This window comes from Oreochromis aureus, linkage group 5, assembly GCF_013358895.1.
Source record: "Oreochromis aureus strain Israel breed Guangdong linkage group 5, ZZ_aureus, whole genome shotgun sequence".
NCBI classification, from domain to species: domain Eukaryota; kingdom Metazoa; phylum Chordata; class Actinopteri; order Cichliformes; family Cichlidae; genus Oreochromis; species Oreochromis aureus.
In genome coordinates, this window is record NC_052946.1 from 17305832 (window position 1) to 17324799 (window position 18968).

The 18968-nt window shown below is 40.3% G+C and overlaps 1 protein-coding gene across 1 annotated transcript in view; it reads left to right on the top strand.

Annotated features, from left to right (window-relative positions):
• Window positions 1-18968, top strand: part of lrp1aa (low density lipoprotein receptor-related protein 1Aa) — a 96274-nt gene that overhangs the window by 15394 nt on the left and 61912 nt on the right. Inside the window, exons 2-3 of the mRNA XM_031747979.2 lie at window positions 2384-2506; window positions 16066-16203. Of these exons, the coding sequence (XP_031603839.1) occupies window positions 2384-2506; window positions 16066-16203 (261 nt within the window). The remainder of the gene's footprint in view (window positions 1-2383; window positions 2507-16065; window positions 16204-18968) is intronic.

Below are 18968 nucleotides of genomic sequence, written 5' to 3' on the forward strand. Positions count from 1 at the left end.
TGAATATCCACAAAGATGGTCAAATTTTAAAGTGTCGGTTTGTTCCCTTTAAATGCCATGAAAGACTTGTGCAAAAGAATAAAAACAACCATTCTTGGTCATGTATTAAGCTAAATCTTTAGTACAGCAGCAGTATATTATTTACCGTATGGTCCCATCTTACTACAATGCATGAAATCGCCATCTGTGTGTTTGTTTCTTTGTTCACAAACTCCTCCTAGACCATCAGGAGCTGAGCAACCAAACTTGGCATGCAGGTTCATCTTTGGTCCTTGATGGTTGTTATCTATATCAGATATTACAGTGCCATCAATTTGCCTAGCAACGGTTTGAAAATGGCCTGTTTTTTAGAGTTTATAAACCCGTAACATCTTATAAAATCATCATCTGATGTAAGATCTAATTTAAACCTAGAAAAGCTGAGTTATGCATGATTATTGTTGATACTATAATGCCATCACTTTGCCTGGCAAACACCTAGCAACGTGCTAAAATGACCTGTTTTTACCCTTTAGACACCTACAGCACCTTGTGAAAGCATCCTATCATTTTAATTTCACAACAGTAACATCTCATTTATGTCCTCAAAAGCTGAATAATACATGCTTAGCAACCACCTAGCAACGGGCTAAAATGACCCATTTGTAGCATATAAACAACATCTACCGTCTCTATTTTTGTACTTTTCTCAGTGTGATAAAGTGCCAACAGCACAAACAAGCCAAACAATACTCTAACATGGGCATTACTAGTTAGTTAACAAAAATGTCTGTAATTCTACCTTTATTTTATTTATATCTTTAAATATAACTAGAAAATTATATTTCGTCAGTAACATAATAAAAAACAGTTTTAGTTAAACGTACTATTAAAATTAACAAAAAATTTTTTTTAGAATCAAGTAATTATATTAGTTACCAGTATGCCAGTAACTGTAATATAATTAGAGGAATATGTTGTTTGGTTCAAAGTCATCTTAGTCTCTCCGTCTTCAGCGTGGTCTGGCATGTCTTAGCTTAGCACTGTGGCTTGGGTTGTGCAGCTGCAAGCATAGACTGTATATAAAAGTCTAGTTTATGTATACAGTCTTTGTTCAGAAGAGGAGACTTCTGCCTTCTGGTATCAACAAAGTAATCTTAGCTAAGCTAGCCGGTTGCCTGCTATCAGCTTGCGCTCACAAATCTGCTGGGATTTTTGAACCCTGTGAAGCGAGTACTTATGAGATGTTGCTGCATGTGGTCATAATGGCAAATGTTAAGCTAGCTGCTGACAGACAGTAAATACCATAGACTCTGGTAAACATCCACAGATCGTAGGCTGCTGTCTGTGAAACCACAAAAAATCATCACGGCTGTATGATTTCCTCACAGTTAGGTAGAGCAACTGAAAGTTACACATGTTAAGTAATGTAGGAATCACTCTTTCTGATGACGAATGATTTAAAAAGAAACTTGTGCAATTTATTTTGCAGTGATTACCTTATGGGAACTTATCAAACACTGGCAATAATAAATAACATCTGCTCTGGATAAAACACAGCTTTACAAGAGGACGTGAACAAAGAGTGCTCGGGACAATGTGAAGAGCAGTCCATGTCAGAGTATTCATTAATCCCTGCCTTTATTTACATTTCAGTGACAGCTGAATACATGTTGAATGAAATATGGTGAAAAAGCTTAGGTCAGTGTTTACGTTTTCCTACTAAGTTTGTAAAATCTTGGAGACCGAGATTATTTCTTCCATTTGTTTTAACGGGTTTTCAAAGCCAAAGACTTTGTACTCCATAGTCTGTTTTTTGGTTACCGCTCAACAGTAAGTCCTGCTCATCCAAAACCAAAGCTGAATGACTCAGCTTTGTTGCTTCTCTGTGTGTATATGTGTTGTTAAAGTGTTCATGTGCTGCTCAGAGAGGACTTGAATTAATGTGGCTTTGAATATTCGCTGCCATTTGGCTGTGGCTAGAGTGGGCAGTTTTTCCTCGCCCTGGAAGTTTGGACTGAAGGGGGGGTAATAGAGGGAGGGTAATTCAGTGAACAGGATGTTCTTTGATATCCTCCAGACGAGCTGCTTCTCTGCCACCGGCTTGCAAATACTGACCTGGATATTTAGGTGCAGCAAGTTTATGCAAAGCTGCTTCCAGGCCTGCTTCAGTGCGCATTTTGCTTTTTGTGTGTGTGTATCCATTCTCTATTGCCCTCCGTCATGTAACAACGTTCCAAAACCTAATTAGGGCCAGTGTGAGCTTCTATTGACTCTGAGCACAACAGACACCGCTTGCTAATGAGACCTCAGGAATAAAGATCATTGACAAAAAAAGAGCTGCTTTTTTTTTTTTCTCCCAGAAATCCTTTTAGTCTTACTTTCTTTTTCTATCTCTTTTTAGCCCCGAGGACCTGCAGCCCAAAGCAGTTTGTGTGCAAAGATGGGGTAACGTGCATCTCAAAGGGCTGGCGCTGCGATCGGGAGAAGGACTGCCCGGACGGCTCTGACGAAGAGCCTGATGTTTGTAAGTCTTTCAAAAAATAATGAGTTTAAAGACTCAAATATGCTGCATCCAAATAAATCATCAGGTTATTGAGCCTGCTGCATCTCACTTGTTCAGCAGAATAAACTATCTGGCAGTTAATCATTCAGAGACAGATAACTGTTGTCCTGAGAGGAGACATTAAAGAGTAGTTACGTTGCTTCTCTTTCTTGTTGTATAATAGAGTCCAGAGCGTACTTTATGTGAATCATTCTGTGCTCAGGTTACTGCTTATCACATTTGATAAGAATAAGGGTGTGTTTGAGGCAGGTTAAGACAGGGAGCATTTTCACTAAATCAGTTAAAAATGCAGTGTTATGCAGACCTTACATTTTATTCAATCTCAAAATAAAAATGCGAGCTCACTTGGTTTAAAGAACATCTTCAGCTTCTCTGTGCAGAATACGTTCTTTTGGCAATGTGTGAATTATGCACGTAACCAACGGTCACCAAGTGTGAAATTGGCTTGGAAATTGATCAGAACCTGCATGGGTAGATTTGTAAAATATATCTTCCTCGGTATCCGGGGTATGCCAATATAATACTGCAGCGTTTGTCCTCTCAAACACACGCTAACAACAGTTGTTGACTAAAACAGCGGCCCCCAACCCCCGGGCCTCGGACCGGTACCGGTCCGTGAGACATTTGGTACCGGTCCGTGAGGCAAAAAAAGGTTGGGGACCGCTGGACTAAAAGACTGAGATTGATGCACTTTTCGATTTATTTGGCTAACCACCGCCAGACGAGAGAAAACAATGGGATGTTCTATCAGCAAATGAGAGGAGGTCGTTCTGCCGTTGAATAGCTCTGTCACGGCCAATTACAAGATCTACAAAGTTTGTTTTTCCCTGGTAAATGTGATTTCCACTAACACGCAGACCCACAGAGGACACAGTCATGACACGAAACCAAACAGAAAGTGCTAGAAAAAAGAAAAAAAAAGACAGCTCTTGTTTCAAAGTCCACAACTAGATGTTGAGATGCTTTGAGGCCGAATCCCTGGGGTGAGGATGAAAGCAGCAGTCTTTTTGGTCATCCTCTGAGACTAAAATGCCTGTAGTTATCTAAGAGGACAGAGGGCTCCGGGTGGGTTGGGGAGTGGTATGTGTCTGTGTGCGTGTTTTTGGAGGGGCTGACCTGGGAGAGAGAGAGAGAGCAACTGTGTGGCTAGGGCAGAGAGCTGTAGCTGCAGTCTAGACGCATGAGGCTGGATGAGAGCAGGTCTGGAAGTCATTAGAGACTCGCCCAGAGCAATGGAGAAACCTGCTGTTTTTCACAACCTGCCTAGGCCAACACACACACACACACACACACACACACACACACACACACACACACACACACACACACACACACACACACAGCTTCTCATCTTGGCCTTTCTTCTTCTGTGTCTATCTGGGACAGGAAGAAATGATTTGATCCTCTGTTTCTTGCTACTCCATCTATCGTATGCCAAACCTCTCAACAGCAGCAGTCATAGGACCTATTGCCTCCAGGGACCCGATTTTATACAGTTAGGGAGGAAAACTCTAGAAGTGAAGCAAGGTCAGAAAATAAACACCAGTCCTTAGCTTTCTTAGAACTTAAAGTTGAGCTTGCTTGTGCTGTTACTGAGAGGTTTCTGTAAACTTTCCTCTCACCAGAGTGTGACCAGCTACCAGCCTCAGTACAGGTGGTTAAACCATCTGGCACAGGAGGCTTTAATTGGGATCGTGAATTTCTTTTATGCTCAGTTAATGCTATCCCTGCCGTAATCAAAATATACCAGCAATCAGGTTTTCCGAATCTCAAGAAAACACCCAAACCAACAATGAATGGATGCTATTGGCAAATATTAGGCAAAGCCTGCTGTAGTTCATTCCTCATGTAGTCACAAACAAACATAATAATGAGCCACATGTAACATTAAGTGGTTAGGACTGATGTCTCACAGCAAGAAGGTCCCGGGCTTGAATTGACAAGCTGCTCGGGCCGTCCTGGGTGTCCATATTCTCCCAGAGTCTTCCTCCCGCAGTCAAAAGCCATGCAGGTTATGTTAATTGGTAATTCTAAACTGGCCATAGGTGTGAACATGAACATGAAAGGTTGTCTGTCAGTATGTGTTATAGTCCTACGACAGGCTGGTGACCCATGCTGTCGCCCCATGACACCTGGGAAAGGCTCCAGCTTCACCATGACCCTGAAAGTGATAAATTATGCGGTTGACAGACACACACACACACACACACACACACACACACACACACACACACACACACACACACACACACACACACACACACACACACACACACACACACACACAAAACTCCAGCATTAAGAAATTGTTTTTCCTTCGTTTGTGAAATTTGGCAAAAAAAGCATGGGAGCTAAAATAGGCATGTGAGTCTGTAACCTCAGTAGGCATGGAACCAATACTGGGCTTTGCTGCTGATGTTGATTACAAGCCACATTTTCCTCCTTCACACACACACATTCATACAGCACTTTATTTTGTGCCTTTAAATACTTTCTATTTAACTATCAGACGCACGCATTGACACTCCGATAGATGCCTCGGGGGCAATTTGAGTTCAGTATCTTGCCTAAGGATACATCAATCTTTAGACTGGGGCTCAAACTGCAGATCTTCCGAAGCCACAGGCAATATATGAGCTAGTTTTAAGTTAAGATGGTCTAAATTTTCAGCTTTTAAAAAAATCAATGAGAGTAAAAATAAGGATGAGTGACACTGTGAAGGTCTTGCCTAACTCTGAAACTCGTCTGCTTAGCTGTGATGCATACACACATGCGTACATGTGCCGCATACAACACTGAGAGTCTGAGCCGCGCCCCTGCTGGATGGTCTCTGTGATGAAGCAATTTTTAATTTGCTGCAGTACATTAAATTTTAAATGACGGCATTACGGCCAACATAACCTAACCACCTAAAAAGCTGCTCTGAACCAGAGTTTTCAGAGAATATGACAAGAGATAAAAATGGACAGCAAAAACTTTTACACACACGTTTTCCCCCATCATATACTGACAAACCTGCGTTTTTATTGTTTTTATTAAAAGTGCTCTTTGTGGAGGGTCTTTTGCAGATGCTTCTGGTTGAAAGATGCATGAGGTGGTTTATTTATTCACTCATGTGGACGGAGCTTCACAGTGGCCTTTGTTGAGGTGTTGGCTATTGCCAGTGAAGTCAGCCACTGTCCAGTGCAGCTGCTTTGCCCTGCTGTGTAACCCCTACAATGCTGTTCTTTGTACCCTGGGGCGCTGGGTCAGACTGGCATAGAGGGATACTGAATGAGTAAAACAAAAATAAAATGGTCTTCTGGGCGTGTGGCCTTTATATAGAACTTTGAACTACATTTCTAGTCAATGAACAGTTAAAAGCCAAAAGATGAATATCAGTGTGGTCTGCAGCCTTCAGGTAGGGTGTCAGTTCCTGCCTCGATAGCACAGGAAGAGCGTGATGTTGAGATGATGGCCCTCCCTGTAGCCTATAAGTGCATTTTTAGACTGATGTTTCCTGTTTAATCTGCTATTAGCTTTTTAGGAGATGAAACATATTTGTAACAGCCACTTTTAGAGTGGAAAACAACTGATGTAATGGGGCATCTCACTGATGCCTATCAGAAGAAATGAAAGACTGTCATGAAAATAAAATCTAGTAAGTTTCATTTTTAACCTTGGAAGGTAAAAGTGGTTATAATCTGCTAATATACAGTTGACTGTTGTATAAGACAGCAGTTATAAAAGGAGCAACAACCCAGGTCATATTAAAGCCATTAAATTAAATACTAGGTTAGTATAAGAGTCTGTTATTCCTATAAGGATTAAGGTGTGAGTGCTTCCACTTTTTTATACACATTTTTACCTCTCATAATAACAATTTTAACTATTAACTAAAGAAGATGAGGAAAATAGCTCTCAAAGACCATGAATCCATGCCAAATGAATGCAGCAACATAGTTAGACAACACTTTAACCAACTCAGTAAATCTGATGCTCGCAGTTGAAGGAAATTTAAGATGTGATGCAGACACACGTGACAAAGATGACTCATAGTAGTAATAGTTAAAGAAGCTGTAAATGTGACATCTGGAATCGCTTATTGTTTGTGTGTTATTGTACCTATAAATGCATTCAACAGAGAGTATTACTAGAGCTGGTCTGAAGAGCGCTTGTAGCATTTATATTCATAGGTTTCATTTATATGGAGCTTTTTTCACGCTTTTTCTATGCAATCAAATAGAAAATGTTTGCAATTAAAAAAACTGAGGAGAAGCTAAAATTCAAAAAAGTGTAAGTAAAATATATCTGTAGTTACTGTTATTAAAACAAATCTAAACATTTTTGTTTGCAAATTTAAAAGTTGTTAATGAATCTAAAAAAAATTGCATGCATTTCATTGGAATCTGAAGGATTTCAGTCATGGCTGGTAGCCATAGGTGTGTAGGTAATAGGTGAGTAATTCTAACACAGTTATTTTGCATCATGACCGGGTGTCTTACCTGACTACAGCTGCTAAATTTACGCAGTACACAGTAAACTGTTACCGTGGTTGAGACTCACCAATAGACTTGCTTTGCATCTTTTAGTGTAGGTTATGCCTGTGAAATTAACCTCAAAAACAAGCAAACCCCTTTGTTTGGATTTGCAAACAGAACTTTTGGATTCACATTTTATTGCCTAGTCTAACATAACTCTTGTTTCATTGCATTACAAAAGACTCCAGTGTAACTCCTGAGGGAAATTTCCTGCTCCTTACCTTTTATATATTCTACTGATGTCGTTTTCCTTGCCATATGCCCCATTGGTTTCTCAAAATTCACTGATATTATTCTGCAAAATAACATTGTGTGTTATATTTAATACTTCCTATATTTAAGAATAAACTCTGCAAGGATTCAAACCATTCCCTTTTCAATTATTTTTAAAAATATTTCCAATATGTATGGCTACGTTCATATTATCTTTCAAGGATTGTGTAAAAGTTCAAATTAATAAGTCTTATATTTGATTTTTAAGCAGTCCATAGGTGTAAAAAAATAAAATAAAAAAAAAATCTAAAAATGTGCAATACATGTTGTATACACATGATGGATATCAAAAAATGTAAACATCTCATAGTTATAGGTAAAAGGACCCAAATGCTCCAAAAACAGGCAAAAGGTAACTGAACACCATTTTTCTTGCAGGCAGCAAAAAATCCAAAAATCCAAAGTTGATAAATCCACAAAGGTCGTAAAATATCAAAGACCCAAAAGGAAACAGCAAACTTAATCTCTGTAAAGGCAGAGTGGTTACAATGAGGAAAAAAAAAGACACAAAGTAACAAGGGAAAACTAAACACAGGTGAACATAATCAAGGTAAAGAACAGACAGGAAATAAATCTAAAGAAAAGACACCAGAGACAAACCCTGTAATGTAAAAACAGGAAGTAACAAATTGAACACAGAGGGTAAAGTCATAGACAGGATACAGGGACACTAATATCCCAATGGCCACGACAAAATGTGTATATAGCCATTCATTCATCTATTTTCCCCCCTGCGTATTGATGTCGTACTGTAACATAGGTATGTTTTGAAAACATAATGCAGAAGATATTTTTTCTTATATTTCGGGTACAGTTAAAACAAACTACAGAAAAAAATACTTCCCCTTATAAAACCTCAGTGCAAGGTGCACTTCTGCAAAGTTTTTCAAGGTAGTTGGCAAGAGTAGGTGGTTTGAAGCATCTTGTTCTGTTGATTTAAGTTCCTTTATTTGCTTCAGTCTCTTTATGTAGACTGACTCTGTGATGCTGAGATCAGGGCTCTGTGGGGGCCTTACCATCTGTTGCAAGCCTCCTAGTGTTGCTGCAGTAGACAGTTCTTTATGACAGGCTCGTTCTCTTGCTGCAGAAGGATTTTGGAACCCATTATTTGACTCCCTGATGGTATTTCACGATGGCTAAGAATCTGCCCGAATCATTAGAGAAATCACTAATTCCGACCTAAACCCCAGCTGCATTTGCAGAAATTCTGCCCCTAACATGAGTAAATGGGACCATCCTTTCCTGCTTTTTACATTAGACTTGCTCTCATTTATTTCACTGCAGTTCCTTTTTTTATGTGTAAAATAGAAACCTGTGGGTCTGTTTTCACCTCCGCGGAATGTATATTGTGCATTTACTGTAATGACTATATTGAAGGATGTGGCGAGCCAGATGTGACCCACCGACTAAGGGGCCATTTTTAGATGAGGGGTTGAGGCTGGGGCAGCGGAAAAGGGCAAAGCTGGCGCCCGAAGCAGAGCCCTGCCTATGTTTACCAAAAAAAAAGCATGTCAGGGGTTTCAGTTTTTAAAACGCTATTATGTAATCTGAGCAGGTCTCTCCCCAAAAAGAGGTGCGGTAGGCCATAGGCACCCTAAAGCGAAAGCAAGCCTAAAGAGAAATATACAGCGGGCTTTTCAGCTCAAAGAAAATCAGTAAGGTGAACTAAAAACAAAAAAAACAAAACCCTACATTTTTGAATGTACAGACAGATGTTGAACACCTGGCTTTGCCTTGCGGCTCATCTTTCTCACCACCTGTGTCTGATTAGTGGCAGCAGTGAACGACTGCAGCCTGTATCCTGTAGTGTGCATTATTGAACACACAGCTTGTCTCCTGCAGCATTTGTTTAACTTCACACTCCTCTTACAATGATGATTACTCTCATCCCGACCCCCCCCCCCAACCCTTGTGTTTCATTTATCTATTAATCAAGGTGATAATTAGTCTGTCCTTTGATTTCATTTTCTGTTGGCCTGTGTAACAAATTTAAAAATAACTCTTTGGTTTGGGGCTCGGTGCTCGATTTGTGACGATTAAAGTCAGCCTGCTGCTCTCTGAGTAAGAGGTCTGAGCCAAAGTGGACTGGAACGCCTTTCAGATATTTAGTCATTCTGGGCCAGCAGTAAGTCTTCTTTGAGGAAAATGTGAACAAAACTGAGAGTTAAGCCTCACACCATGGTGAGGAAAGAAGTCTTTTCAATCTGGGAAAAAGAGGTGCCGCGTAAAGACCTTATTTTAGTCAGCGACGGGTCTGTTCCTCTTCTTTCAAAACTCCAAGAGAAAGAGTGAAGGGTAGGGAAAGAGCGTCTCGTTTGCTGTGCGAGAGAAAGATGTGTTAAACTCCTTTCTGTACTTTTAAAGCTGAAGGAGAGCAAGTGTGTTTTGGATCAATGTCCCCACATATTTAAATTTCACACCACACCAGTTTTTTTGCATGTATCGTTGACTTTTTCTCTCTCATAACCAATACTGGAGTTTGTCCACTCTGTCTAGGTGGTTGGGGTATTCTGGTGATGTTGTCCTGTTCGAATCTTTCAATTTACTGCGCTGACAGCACTGTTTGCTTAGTGGTTGCTCTGCCCCGAGGAGCAGTGGTGCTTGTGTGTTTGGAGAAGGCTCAGTTTGTTGTGCTTTCAAAAGCTAGATTTAGCCTTCCTGCTTTGCTTGTCCCCCTGCCAGCCACCCCAGAAGCCCACCCCCCCACAAGAAGGGAGGAAAATGCAGTCTTGATATCTTAGAATTTAAAAGAGTGAGCAAAGATCCAACCATTAAATGCAGGGTGGTGGGAGACGACGCACAGTCAAGCCAGATATTACTGGAATAAACTTTTATGATGTAAATTTTTGTTTAAAAAAAAAAAAAAAAAGACAGCTAATACTGAGATGTGGTTGCCTGTACAAAGAAAATTCAGATAGCCTAACTGAAAATTGTACCACTGTGGTACTTGTCAGTCACCCACAGGTGCGGTTCGAGTGGCAGGTTAATGTGTTGTTTTCCACCTGCGGAGCAAAGTGTTTATAGGATAGCTGTCAGAAAGAGGGGAAAAAACAGCTGTGAAGTGCAGCCATTGTTCCCTTTGCCGCTCGGCTGTGCCGTTGCTGTGTTAATTTTTGGTGTCCTAGTTGTTTGGGGTTTTGTTTTCCTTTGGCAGGGCAGGCAAGGGGGGTGTGGGGTAGGGGAGGGTCGTGGGGTGCCTCTGTGGCGCTGGGTCAGGATCTGGGCGCTTCATCCAAGAATATGTCATGAGGCTCAAGAGCATCACCAGTGAGGGCCCGTGAGGACGTGGTCATGAGTTTACATTTACAGTATATGTGATGCCTTTGATTAGATTATTCTTTTCAGTACAATTTGCTTTTACGTTTTTATACTTAACCGTCTGAAGTATTTCACATGTAATAAAAGGCAGTGGGGTAGAATTGGTTTTCTCTGCAGTGAGCCTCATTCTGGCTCTCATAAAGCTCCTTTTATGTTTTACTGTAGCACCGGCAGGATCTTGTTATTTGTATTTGTGTTTTTATTGGTGCATTAAGAATCCATTTGACTAGCAATATGGGGGAAAAGTGTGAACTACTCAGTGGAAAACCCTTGCAGCCAAACAGACTTTGGGCTCTGGGACAGCCTAATCCGGACCCAGATCATGACTCCCTCTCAATCAGCTTGTCTCCTTTCTACTGGTGGAGAGCGAATGCAGATGAGGAAGCAGTTTCCAGGATGAATCATTCGGCATTCATTTTGTGAAAGAAATAAAAATCTTAAAGTTGCAAAATTATGAGTGATTCCTACATGACACATACAACATTCTCCTCATAAATCACAGAGTGCCAACTGCCCTGTCATCACTTTGCTCCTGTGCCCCGTGGTCCTTACCCTTTACTGTTACCCCAGCTCTCCCTCCACGTGGCTGTGCCACACTTCAGGTCAGGCTTCGCACGTGACACTGCTTACAGCACTGTGGCTCAGCCTGTTTTGTAGGGGGTCACAGCCGATTTGTGTGATCCAAACAATGGCCTTAGTTCTTTTCTTCACCATCCCACTACCACCGCCCCCTTCTGCCCTCATTCCCTTGGACCGGAAAAGTTCATGTGATCTACCTCAGTGTATAGCAGCTTAGAGACTCCACTGGTACAAGGTGTATGAAATCCTGCATGCCTCAGCCTGGTTTTGATTGGTGCTTAAAGAAGAAAAGCTTTGTTTGGCTCCAGCTGTGACCGCCAGTTGCTTATACTGATTAAAAAAGGGGTAAATCATAAAATAGATGGTTACTTCAGCTCTCATATTGCATTGCAGTTTTAATTTTTAAGGGATATGGAAGAAATGACACCTGTCCTATATCTGCTGACGCCTCTGTGACGTTTGTAGCAGAGAAACTAGGTCTTGGAACAAATTCTGGTTCTCCACAGGAAAAAGATAGTCAAACCCCCCAGCTTTTAACCACCGTCAGCATCACAAGAATAGCTTGTAGGGGTCAATAATGCAGGCACTAAGATACTTTTTCTTTTTCGTGGAGTGAGATAGAGAATAGTTGAATCTGTACCCAGTAGCCCTGTGCAGGTCTTTCAGTGAACTAGTCAATGAGCTCTGTACAAAAATAGAGCAAAGGAAACTTCTTAAAGGAAAAAAAAGGTTCAGGCCTGCTAACCTGGCTCACTCACTGTAGAGGAATGTTGATTAAAAAACCCTATTTAATTCAAATTAGAAATGCCTTTTCTACCGCGGCACCTTCGCCTGGTGCCAGCTTGAAGAAGAATTGAGCCTTGTGGGTTTCTGGCCACTTCCTATGGATGAGGTGTTTCACATGGCCTTCTGTGTCTCCTCTCTCTCGCTCTCTCTTTTTATTTCTGTCTGCCTCTCGGTCTCCGTCACGTTACCTTGCCTTTGGAGGACAAATCATTTTTTATGTGCTGTTTAAAGAAGGAAAGTGAGTAGGCATAACAACATGGAAGAAAGGCAGAGCCAACAGTTTAACTTTTCACATATACAGAAAAAGCATCTGCAGCATATAGGCCAGCAGTCTGTTTGAAGTCGGTGTGTTAAGCAAAGAACAAAACCTAATTCCTACCACTTGTATATATCATAACACTAAACACAAGAAATAATGTTTTTTTTCCATTTTTAGGTTATTGTTTTATGAATGAACGAAACTTAAAGGATCAGTTTGAAACTTCTTTCTTGGCACGAGTTGATGGGAAATTTGATCCCGGTCTCGAGTGTGTTTGTGCTAACTGCAGAGCTGGGACCGAGCTTCGCATGAAGATTTGAAGCAGAGGGAAATTGTTACAGTAGCAAAGCTGTCTCAAAAAATGTGCCACCTCGAAATATCACTAATCTTAACTGGAAAGCATTTTAAGTAGTTTAAGCAACTCGGCTGGAGCTTCATTCTGGTATTGATTTTCTCATTTAACTCTTGGAAAGAAAGGAAAGTGCTTTCTAAATGCCAAACTATCACTTGAGCAGAAACATCTCACCGTCTATCACATTTCCAACACAAGTATGAAATCTAATTAAAGCATTTGTTCTCAGCTATAGCCTCATTCTGCTGCAAACTGGATGTTATCACTGTGATGATAAATGTTACAAGAGCAGCCGAAAGTTGTGGATTATTGCTTCAAAATTTGCTGAAAGGAGTTTGGAGATACCAGCCAAAGTTCTGGGCACACACAGAGGGTTTGTACCGGGGTTATGCTGAGTCATTTAGTCTGTGGGAAAAAAAAAGTCTGGTCAGAGTTACAAAACAGCAAACTCAATCCCAGAAAAAGGAAAAAGGAGTTCCTTTGCAATGGACTTTGTCAGTATATGTTCTTTCTATATCCAGTTAAAGTTTTATGAATTTACTTTTCAAAGGTCAACATGTTTTCCTTCCCAGAAATCCCAAAGTTCTTTCTTAGCGCACACTCACATCGGGACTACATGCCAGAGCTCTGGTGTGATTATTGTTGGTGTTTTGCCTTTTGGAGAGAGATGTGTGCACACTGCAGATTCAGTGAAGGCAGTCATTTGGCTGGTCCAAGCTAGGATAATGGTGTGTTTTTATAGTTCCTCCTACTTTTCTTTAGTGGCCATCTTTTGCTGCCTCAGTGGTGCTTTGGATGCTTGCTGTGTCTTTCTGCCGGTTAAGTTGGCGAGCAGGAAAAATGCATGGACATCCACGATAAAGAAGTACTAGGAAAAAAAGCATTAGAATTTTTTTTTTTTTTTTAAAATGTAATCTTTCCTGTTTGCATTACACAGAGGAGACACTTAATGTTTCACAAAACCACAGCCAGTGTAAGAACAGGATCTTATGTAGCAAGGTTTCCCAACTCTAAAACTCCAGATATTACAACATGTAGCTCTGATTAATTCCTGCAAAAGAAATCATTAGTCACTCAGCACAGTGACTGGGTCAGGTGTACTCTGCAGTGTATCTGGACAAAGGGTAATATTTAAAGGTTCTAAGATATAATATTACCTATATTGGTTGATTCACTGAAAGCCAGACTATGGATTCTTTATTCTTGTGATGTTTTGTGTTGAATCCAGCAGCAGTGGTACACTCCACAGAAATTTAGGAATGGATAGCTTAACTCACTGGGAGAGGTGGCAGAGAAGGATTTTGTGTTCCTTCGGTCTGACAAATGTAGTGCCCGGGGACTTTGTCAGAAAGTCTGTCATCTACTGCTAGAACAAAAGGGCAGTATTTTTGTGAAGACCGATTTTAAAGCATTCCTGCTTTACTGCATGGTTTATAGTCGAGAGAAAATTGATGAAAGAGATAAAGGGACAAGGCATATGATGAAGATCCAGAGGATAAGATTATTCTTAGGCTGTGCTGTATGAGCCTCTGTGGCTTGAGACAAAGCTGCTTTCAACAAGGGTTTGCAATGGCACAGCTAAAGGTGTTTTCACAGATGCGGTGATACAGTACAATTTTGGTATCCATCACACTTGTGTGTATTCCTGCCGTGAGTGGTTCTTATTGGAAACCCAAGCACAGTGACGGGACTTAAGTAAATACTTTTAGCTTATCTTATTTAGTTTAACTATGTAGGCACTAAATATACAAGTGATAACAATTATAAATGTAACCAATTAATCTTTGTTTGGGTTATATTCCTATGTTGAATAAACTAAAATAGATCTATCTATATACATACAGATTATTCAGTACAAATCATTCATGCAGACAACTAATCAGGCACCATCTCAAAGCATTAGGGCATGAATACATGAGCAAGATGACCTGCTGTAATTAAAATTGAGCATCATAATGGGAAAGAAAAGTGATTTGAGTGACTTTGAAGATGGCACAACTGTTGATGCCAGATGGGCCGGTCTGAATTATTTCAGAAATCGCTGATCTGCTGTGATTTTCCCACACAGCCATCTCTCAGGTGTGTTGCTGATGTCAAAAGTCTGAGGAGAATGGCCAGACTGCTTCCAGCTCATAGAAAGCCAATAGTAACTCAAATAACCACTTGTTACAACCAAGATACGCAGAAGCGCATCTCTGAATGCACAACAGGTCGAACCCTGAAGCAGCAGAGACCACACTTGGTTCTATTCTGCCAACTAAGAACAGGAAACTGCGGCTACAATTCACAAGTTTACCCAAACAGTAGAAGATTGGTAAAAATGTCGTTTGGTCTCATGAGTCTCAGTTTCTGCTGCGACACTCAGATGGTAGTGTGAAAATTTGGCATAAACAGCGTAAACTCATGGAGCCATCCTGCCGTGTATAAACATTTCATGCTCCCAGTCTGGTATAATGGTGTCGGGGATATTTTCTTGGCACACTTTGGGTCCCTTAGTAGCAACTGAGCATCACTTAAACACCAAAGCCTACCTGAGGATTGTTGCTGATGATGTTCATCAATTTAAGACCACAGTGTATCCATTTTCTGATGGTTGCATCCAGCAGGATATGTCACTAAGCTCAAATCATCTCAAATTGATTTCTTGAACATAACAATGAGTTCATTGTGTTCAAATGGCCTCATGATTCACCAGATCTGTTTAGTAGGGCAACATTCATCATAGATATGCCAATTTGCAGCAACTGCATGAATCTATCATGTCGATACGGACCAAAATCTCAGGAATGTCTCCAACGCTTTGCTAAATCTACGACTAACCCTTCAGAAGCCTGAACCAAAAATCCAAATTTTCTGAAAATGGAGCATTTATTGAACCTTCTGACAAATGTTATACATAAAAAGAAATAATGAGTTTTAATTTGTATCATATTTGCTACGTCCCAGATTCTTTTTGTCTGCAATTTATTGCTATTTATATATATTAATTAATAGAATGTGTATTAGTGGGAACCTTCTGAAAAGTACTGTCAACTTTGAAATTGTTTGGATGAGAGGTTATTAAATTCAGAGTTAGATGTTTTCAGTTCTGCTTTTACAAGCATGCATTGATGTCATAGAATACAAAACAGTTGGGGAAGGTGCACTTGTACTGCATGTGCATCCATCTGTGTCATTTACTTCTGCAAACTATGACACCAGAAATTTGACTTCCTGTATGCAGAAGAATTTCCAGCCACCACTGGAAATTTGAGCAAACTGCAGCGAGCGCTAAAATTTGGGAACAAAAATTCAAAGAAGGATGTTAATAAAACACATTGTTACAGAAAAAGGAGAATAAAAGCTACATGTGGAAATAGTAAAGATTAAGCTGGCATTAACAACTACAACTTAACATTGTCAGTCAACCGTGTTTGTGTTTGTCTTCCCTCAGGTCCACACAGCACGGTATCACGATGCCCTCCCAATGAATACCAGTGTGGAGGAACAGAGCTGTGCATCCACATGAGCAAACTGTGCAATGGGGTCCCAGATTGCACTGATGGCTGGGATGAAGGACCACACTGCAGAGGTATCACTTAAGCCACATTTTTATGCAAACCCCCCCCCCCCCAAAAAAAAGTCACTACACACAGATGAGGATAAAAATTTTAGCTCCCTATGAAAGCTTTTGTCAAATATTCCCCAAGTGCTTTTTGGGAGTAACTGAATTTTAACATAGCATCTCTAAAAACACTAGTTTTCTTTAGAACGCATAAATTATTTCTATTTGCACACAACAACAGAATTACTTAAGAAAAAAAAGAAAGATTACAAGGGTCAGTATTATTAGCCTCCTGAAAAAAACTGACCTTTTTATAGAAAGCTGAGGGTTATCTTCCAGTTTACACACAGTATAAATAGGTCATTAAGACTTGAGCACTGACCCTGGCAGCTTCTGGTTTTTGTGAAGTGAAATACTCTAAGTGTCCAAAATTAAACTAGAATGTTTGGAAAACTATTTTGAAAACTTCTTGTTCTTAACTACATACAGTTTTCATAAGGAAGCTCATAATTCTGCCCTCATCTATGATTATGCAACATGGTTGTATAAGACTGTGTAGGTTAATATTACAGATGTGGATCTGTGTGAAACTGATGGTGTCTGACTGTCTTTTTACTTATTTATTGTACAGTCTTCACCCATGAAATGTGCACACCGTGAAGCACCGCTGACATCGCAGCAACATGTTGATTTACCACATTCATGTTATAACATTGGATTGTGCTGCCGCCTGCGTATGTTCCCACCGGTTCTGTATGCTGTATTTCGTCCCAAGCGGCTGTGTGTATTTTTAGAGCTATAAAGTCTTTATGATTTAAATTAGGGAAGCGGTGATTTTGAAACCAGAAACTGGGAAGTAATTTATGATGACTCCAAGGAATGTGACATTTCTTTTTTTAGAATTTGCTGATTGAGCTCAAAAGAGCGGCAAAAAGTAGAATTTAATTGTGCAAAACACTTTTATATTATTGGAGGAAAGGGTAAAGATCTAAAAGGAACTCAACCTGGGGACTTTAACTTAAAGGTCAGCAGAGGAACAGAATTGATGATGGACTATCAATTACTATCAGACTGCTTTATGTGGCGCTGGTCAAAAGTCAGCACACATCACAAACCCAGCATCACTCACCTGTCCTCTGGAGTGTCCATTAGTCTTTAATAATCGTAACTGTCAATAATGGTAGAGTTTTACTGTGGAGGACACGCACCGAAACCTGCCTTTCTCACATCCAGCATGTACAAAAATCCTACTCCTGCTGGATGAAAAATATTTAATTAATATTTCATTATTCGTTTCAAAGCTGGCTTCTTAGATTCTGAATTAAATATCTAACCTCGCCGTCTTGCTCACCACCTCGCTCACCTATGAGTCCGTCCATCATTCTTTTCCTTCATTCTTTTCTGGGTGTCCCCAATACTCTTAGTTAAAAATGAGCTGGGATTAATTATTTATCGAAGAAACACGGAGAGAGCCACTGGGAGGGGCATCAAATTTTCATGCACTTTCAGGCTGGCTAGACTTCTTTAGGGTATATATGTGTGTGTGTGTGTGTGTGTGTGTGTGTGTTCACCTCATAGTTGGAGTGAAACTCTGTCAGCATATGGCATGCCCCCGTATCCAGGGGTACCTTCTGCACTATTAAAAAAAAAAAAGAAAGAAGAAGAAAGAAATCATTTTGGGGCCTGTGACTTGGTTTAAGGGTTAGAGTTGGAAGTGCATGTTTATCTATTTCGTCATGACATCTTAAGCTTTTTTTGAGACGTCAAGTGTTACATTTAAGGGTCGTCTGACTGATTTTAAGGTTGCATTCTGCATTTTATGTAATTCAAAATAAATATTTTGCCGTGTCTGTCACCGTAGGTTGTTTACATTGTTGCCCATGTTGGTTTTCTAAACTAATCTCAGTTGCTCGGCGCTCAGACTTGTTTTGGAAAATTCCGAGCATGTCTGTAATTTCAACTGTGGTTGTCCCAGCAAGTCTCTTGAGAGGAGCAGAAAGACTGGTGTATTCATAGGATTGTATAAGGATTGTCAGCAGGACGGTGGTTACACGGGGGAATTCATCCCTTTCTCATGTAGGGGTCTGGGGTCTTTAAAAATGCACAAACCAAAGAAATCTGCTGATTTGTGTGGTTTCTTCTCTGTTTCCCGCTCAGCGCTTACAGATGAAGTTTATTTTTTATTTAAGAAATTCATTCGGTCAGTAGTTCAGAGGTTTGCACAGCACTGCGACAGACTCGTGGGATTTTGTCTCGGAAATGCGACACTTTGACTGCGCCTCTTCTCTTTCTAGAGGTGTTTTTTTTAGTGTGAAGAGTCTTCCAGTGTTTCTGGGAAAAGTGAATCACTTGTGACTGATAGATCTCAGCTTGGTTTGACATGGCTGTGCGTTTGTTTGACTATGACTCATGTCTAGATTTATATCTCATGGCGTGTTCCCTGCTCTTTTGAAAGCTCTCCTGATGTCCCATTATGTAGCCGGTCAGCTGACTGGAAGATGTGATTGTAGCATGTTATGTTTGTACTCTTTTATCTCAGACGTGTACGCAGCCTTGGAGATGGTCTGTGATAACACTGAGACATTGATTTTGAATGCTAGGTGGGAATATTTGGTTATTTTTTTTATGTCTCTTTTCTTACTCACTTAGAACTAAAACAATCTTAAGATCACTAGAATATATATGTTATACTTTAGTGATTTGAAGCGTTACCGGTGAGTTGACCTGAAGATTAAGAGTTCCAGAGAAATAACTTTAGTGAAATGGGTTACATTTCTCCCAATTTAGAGTTT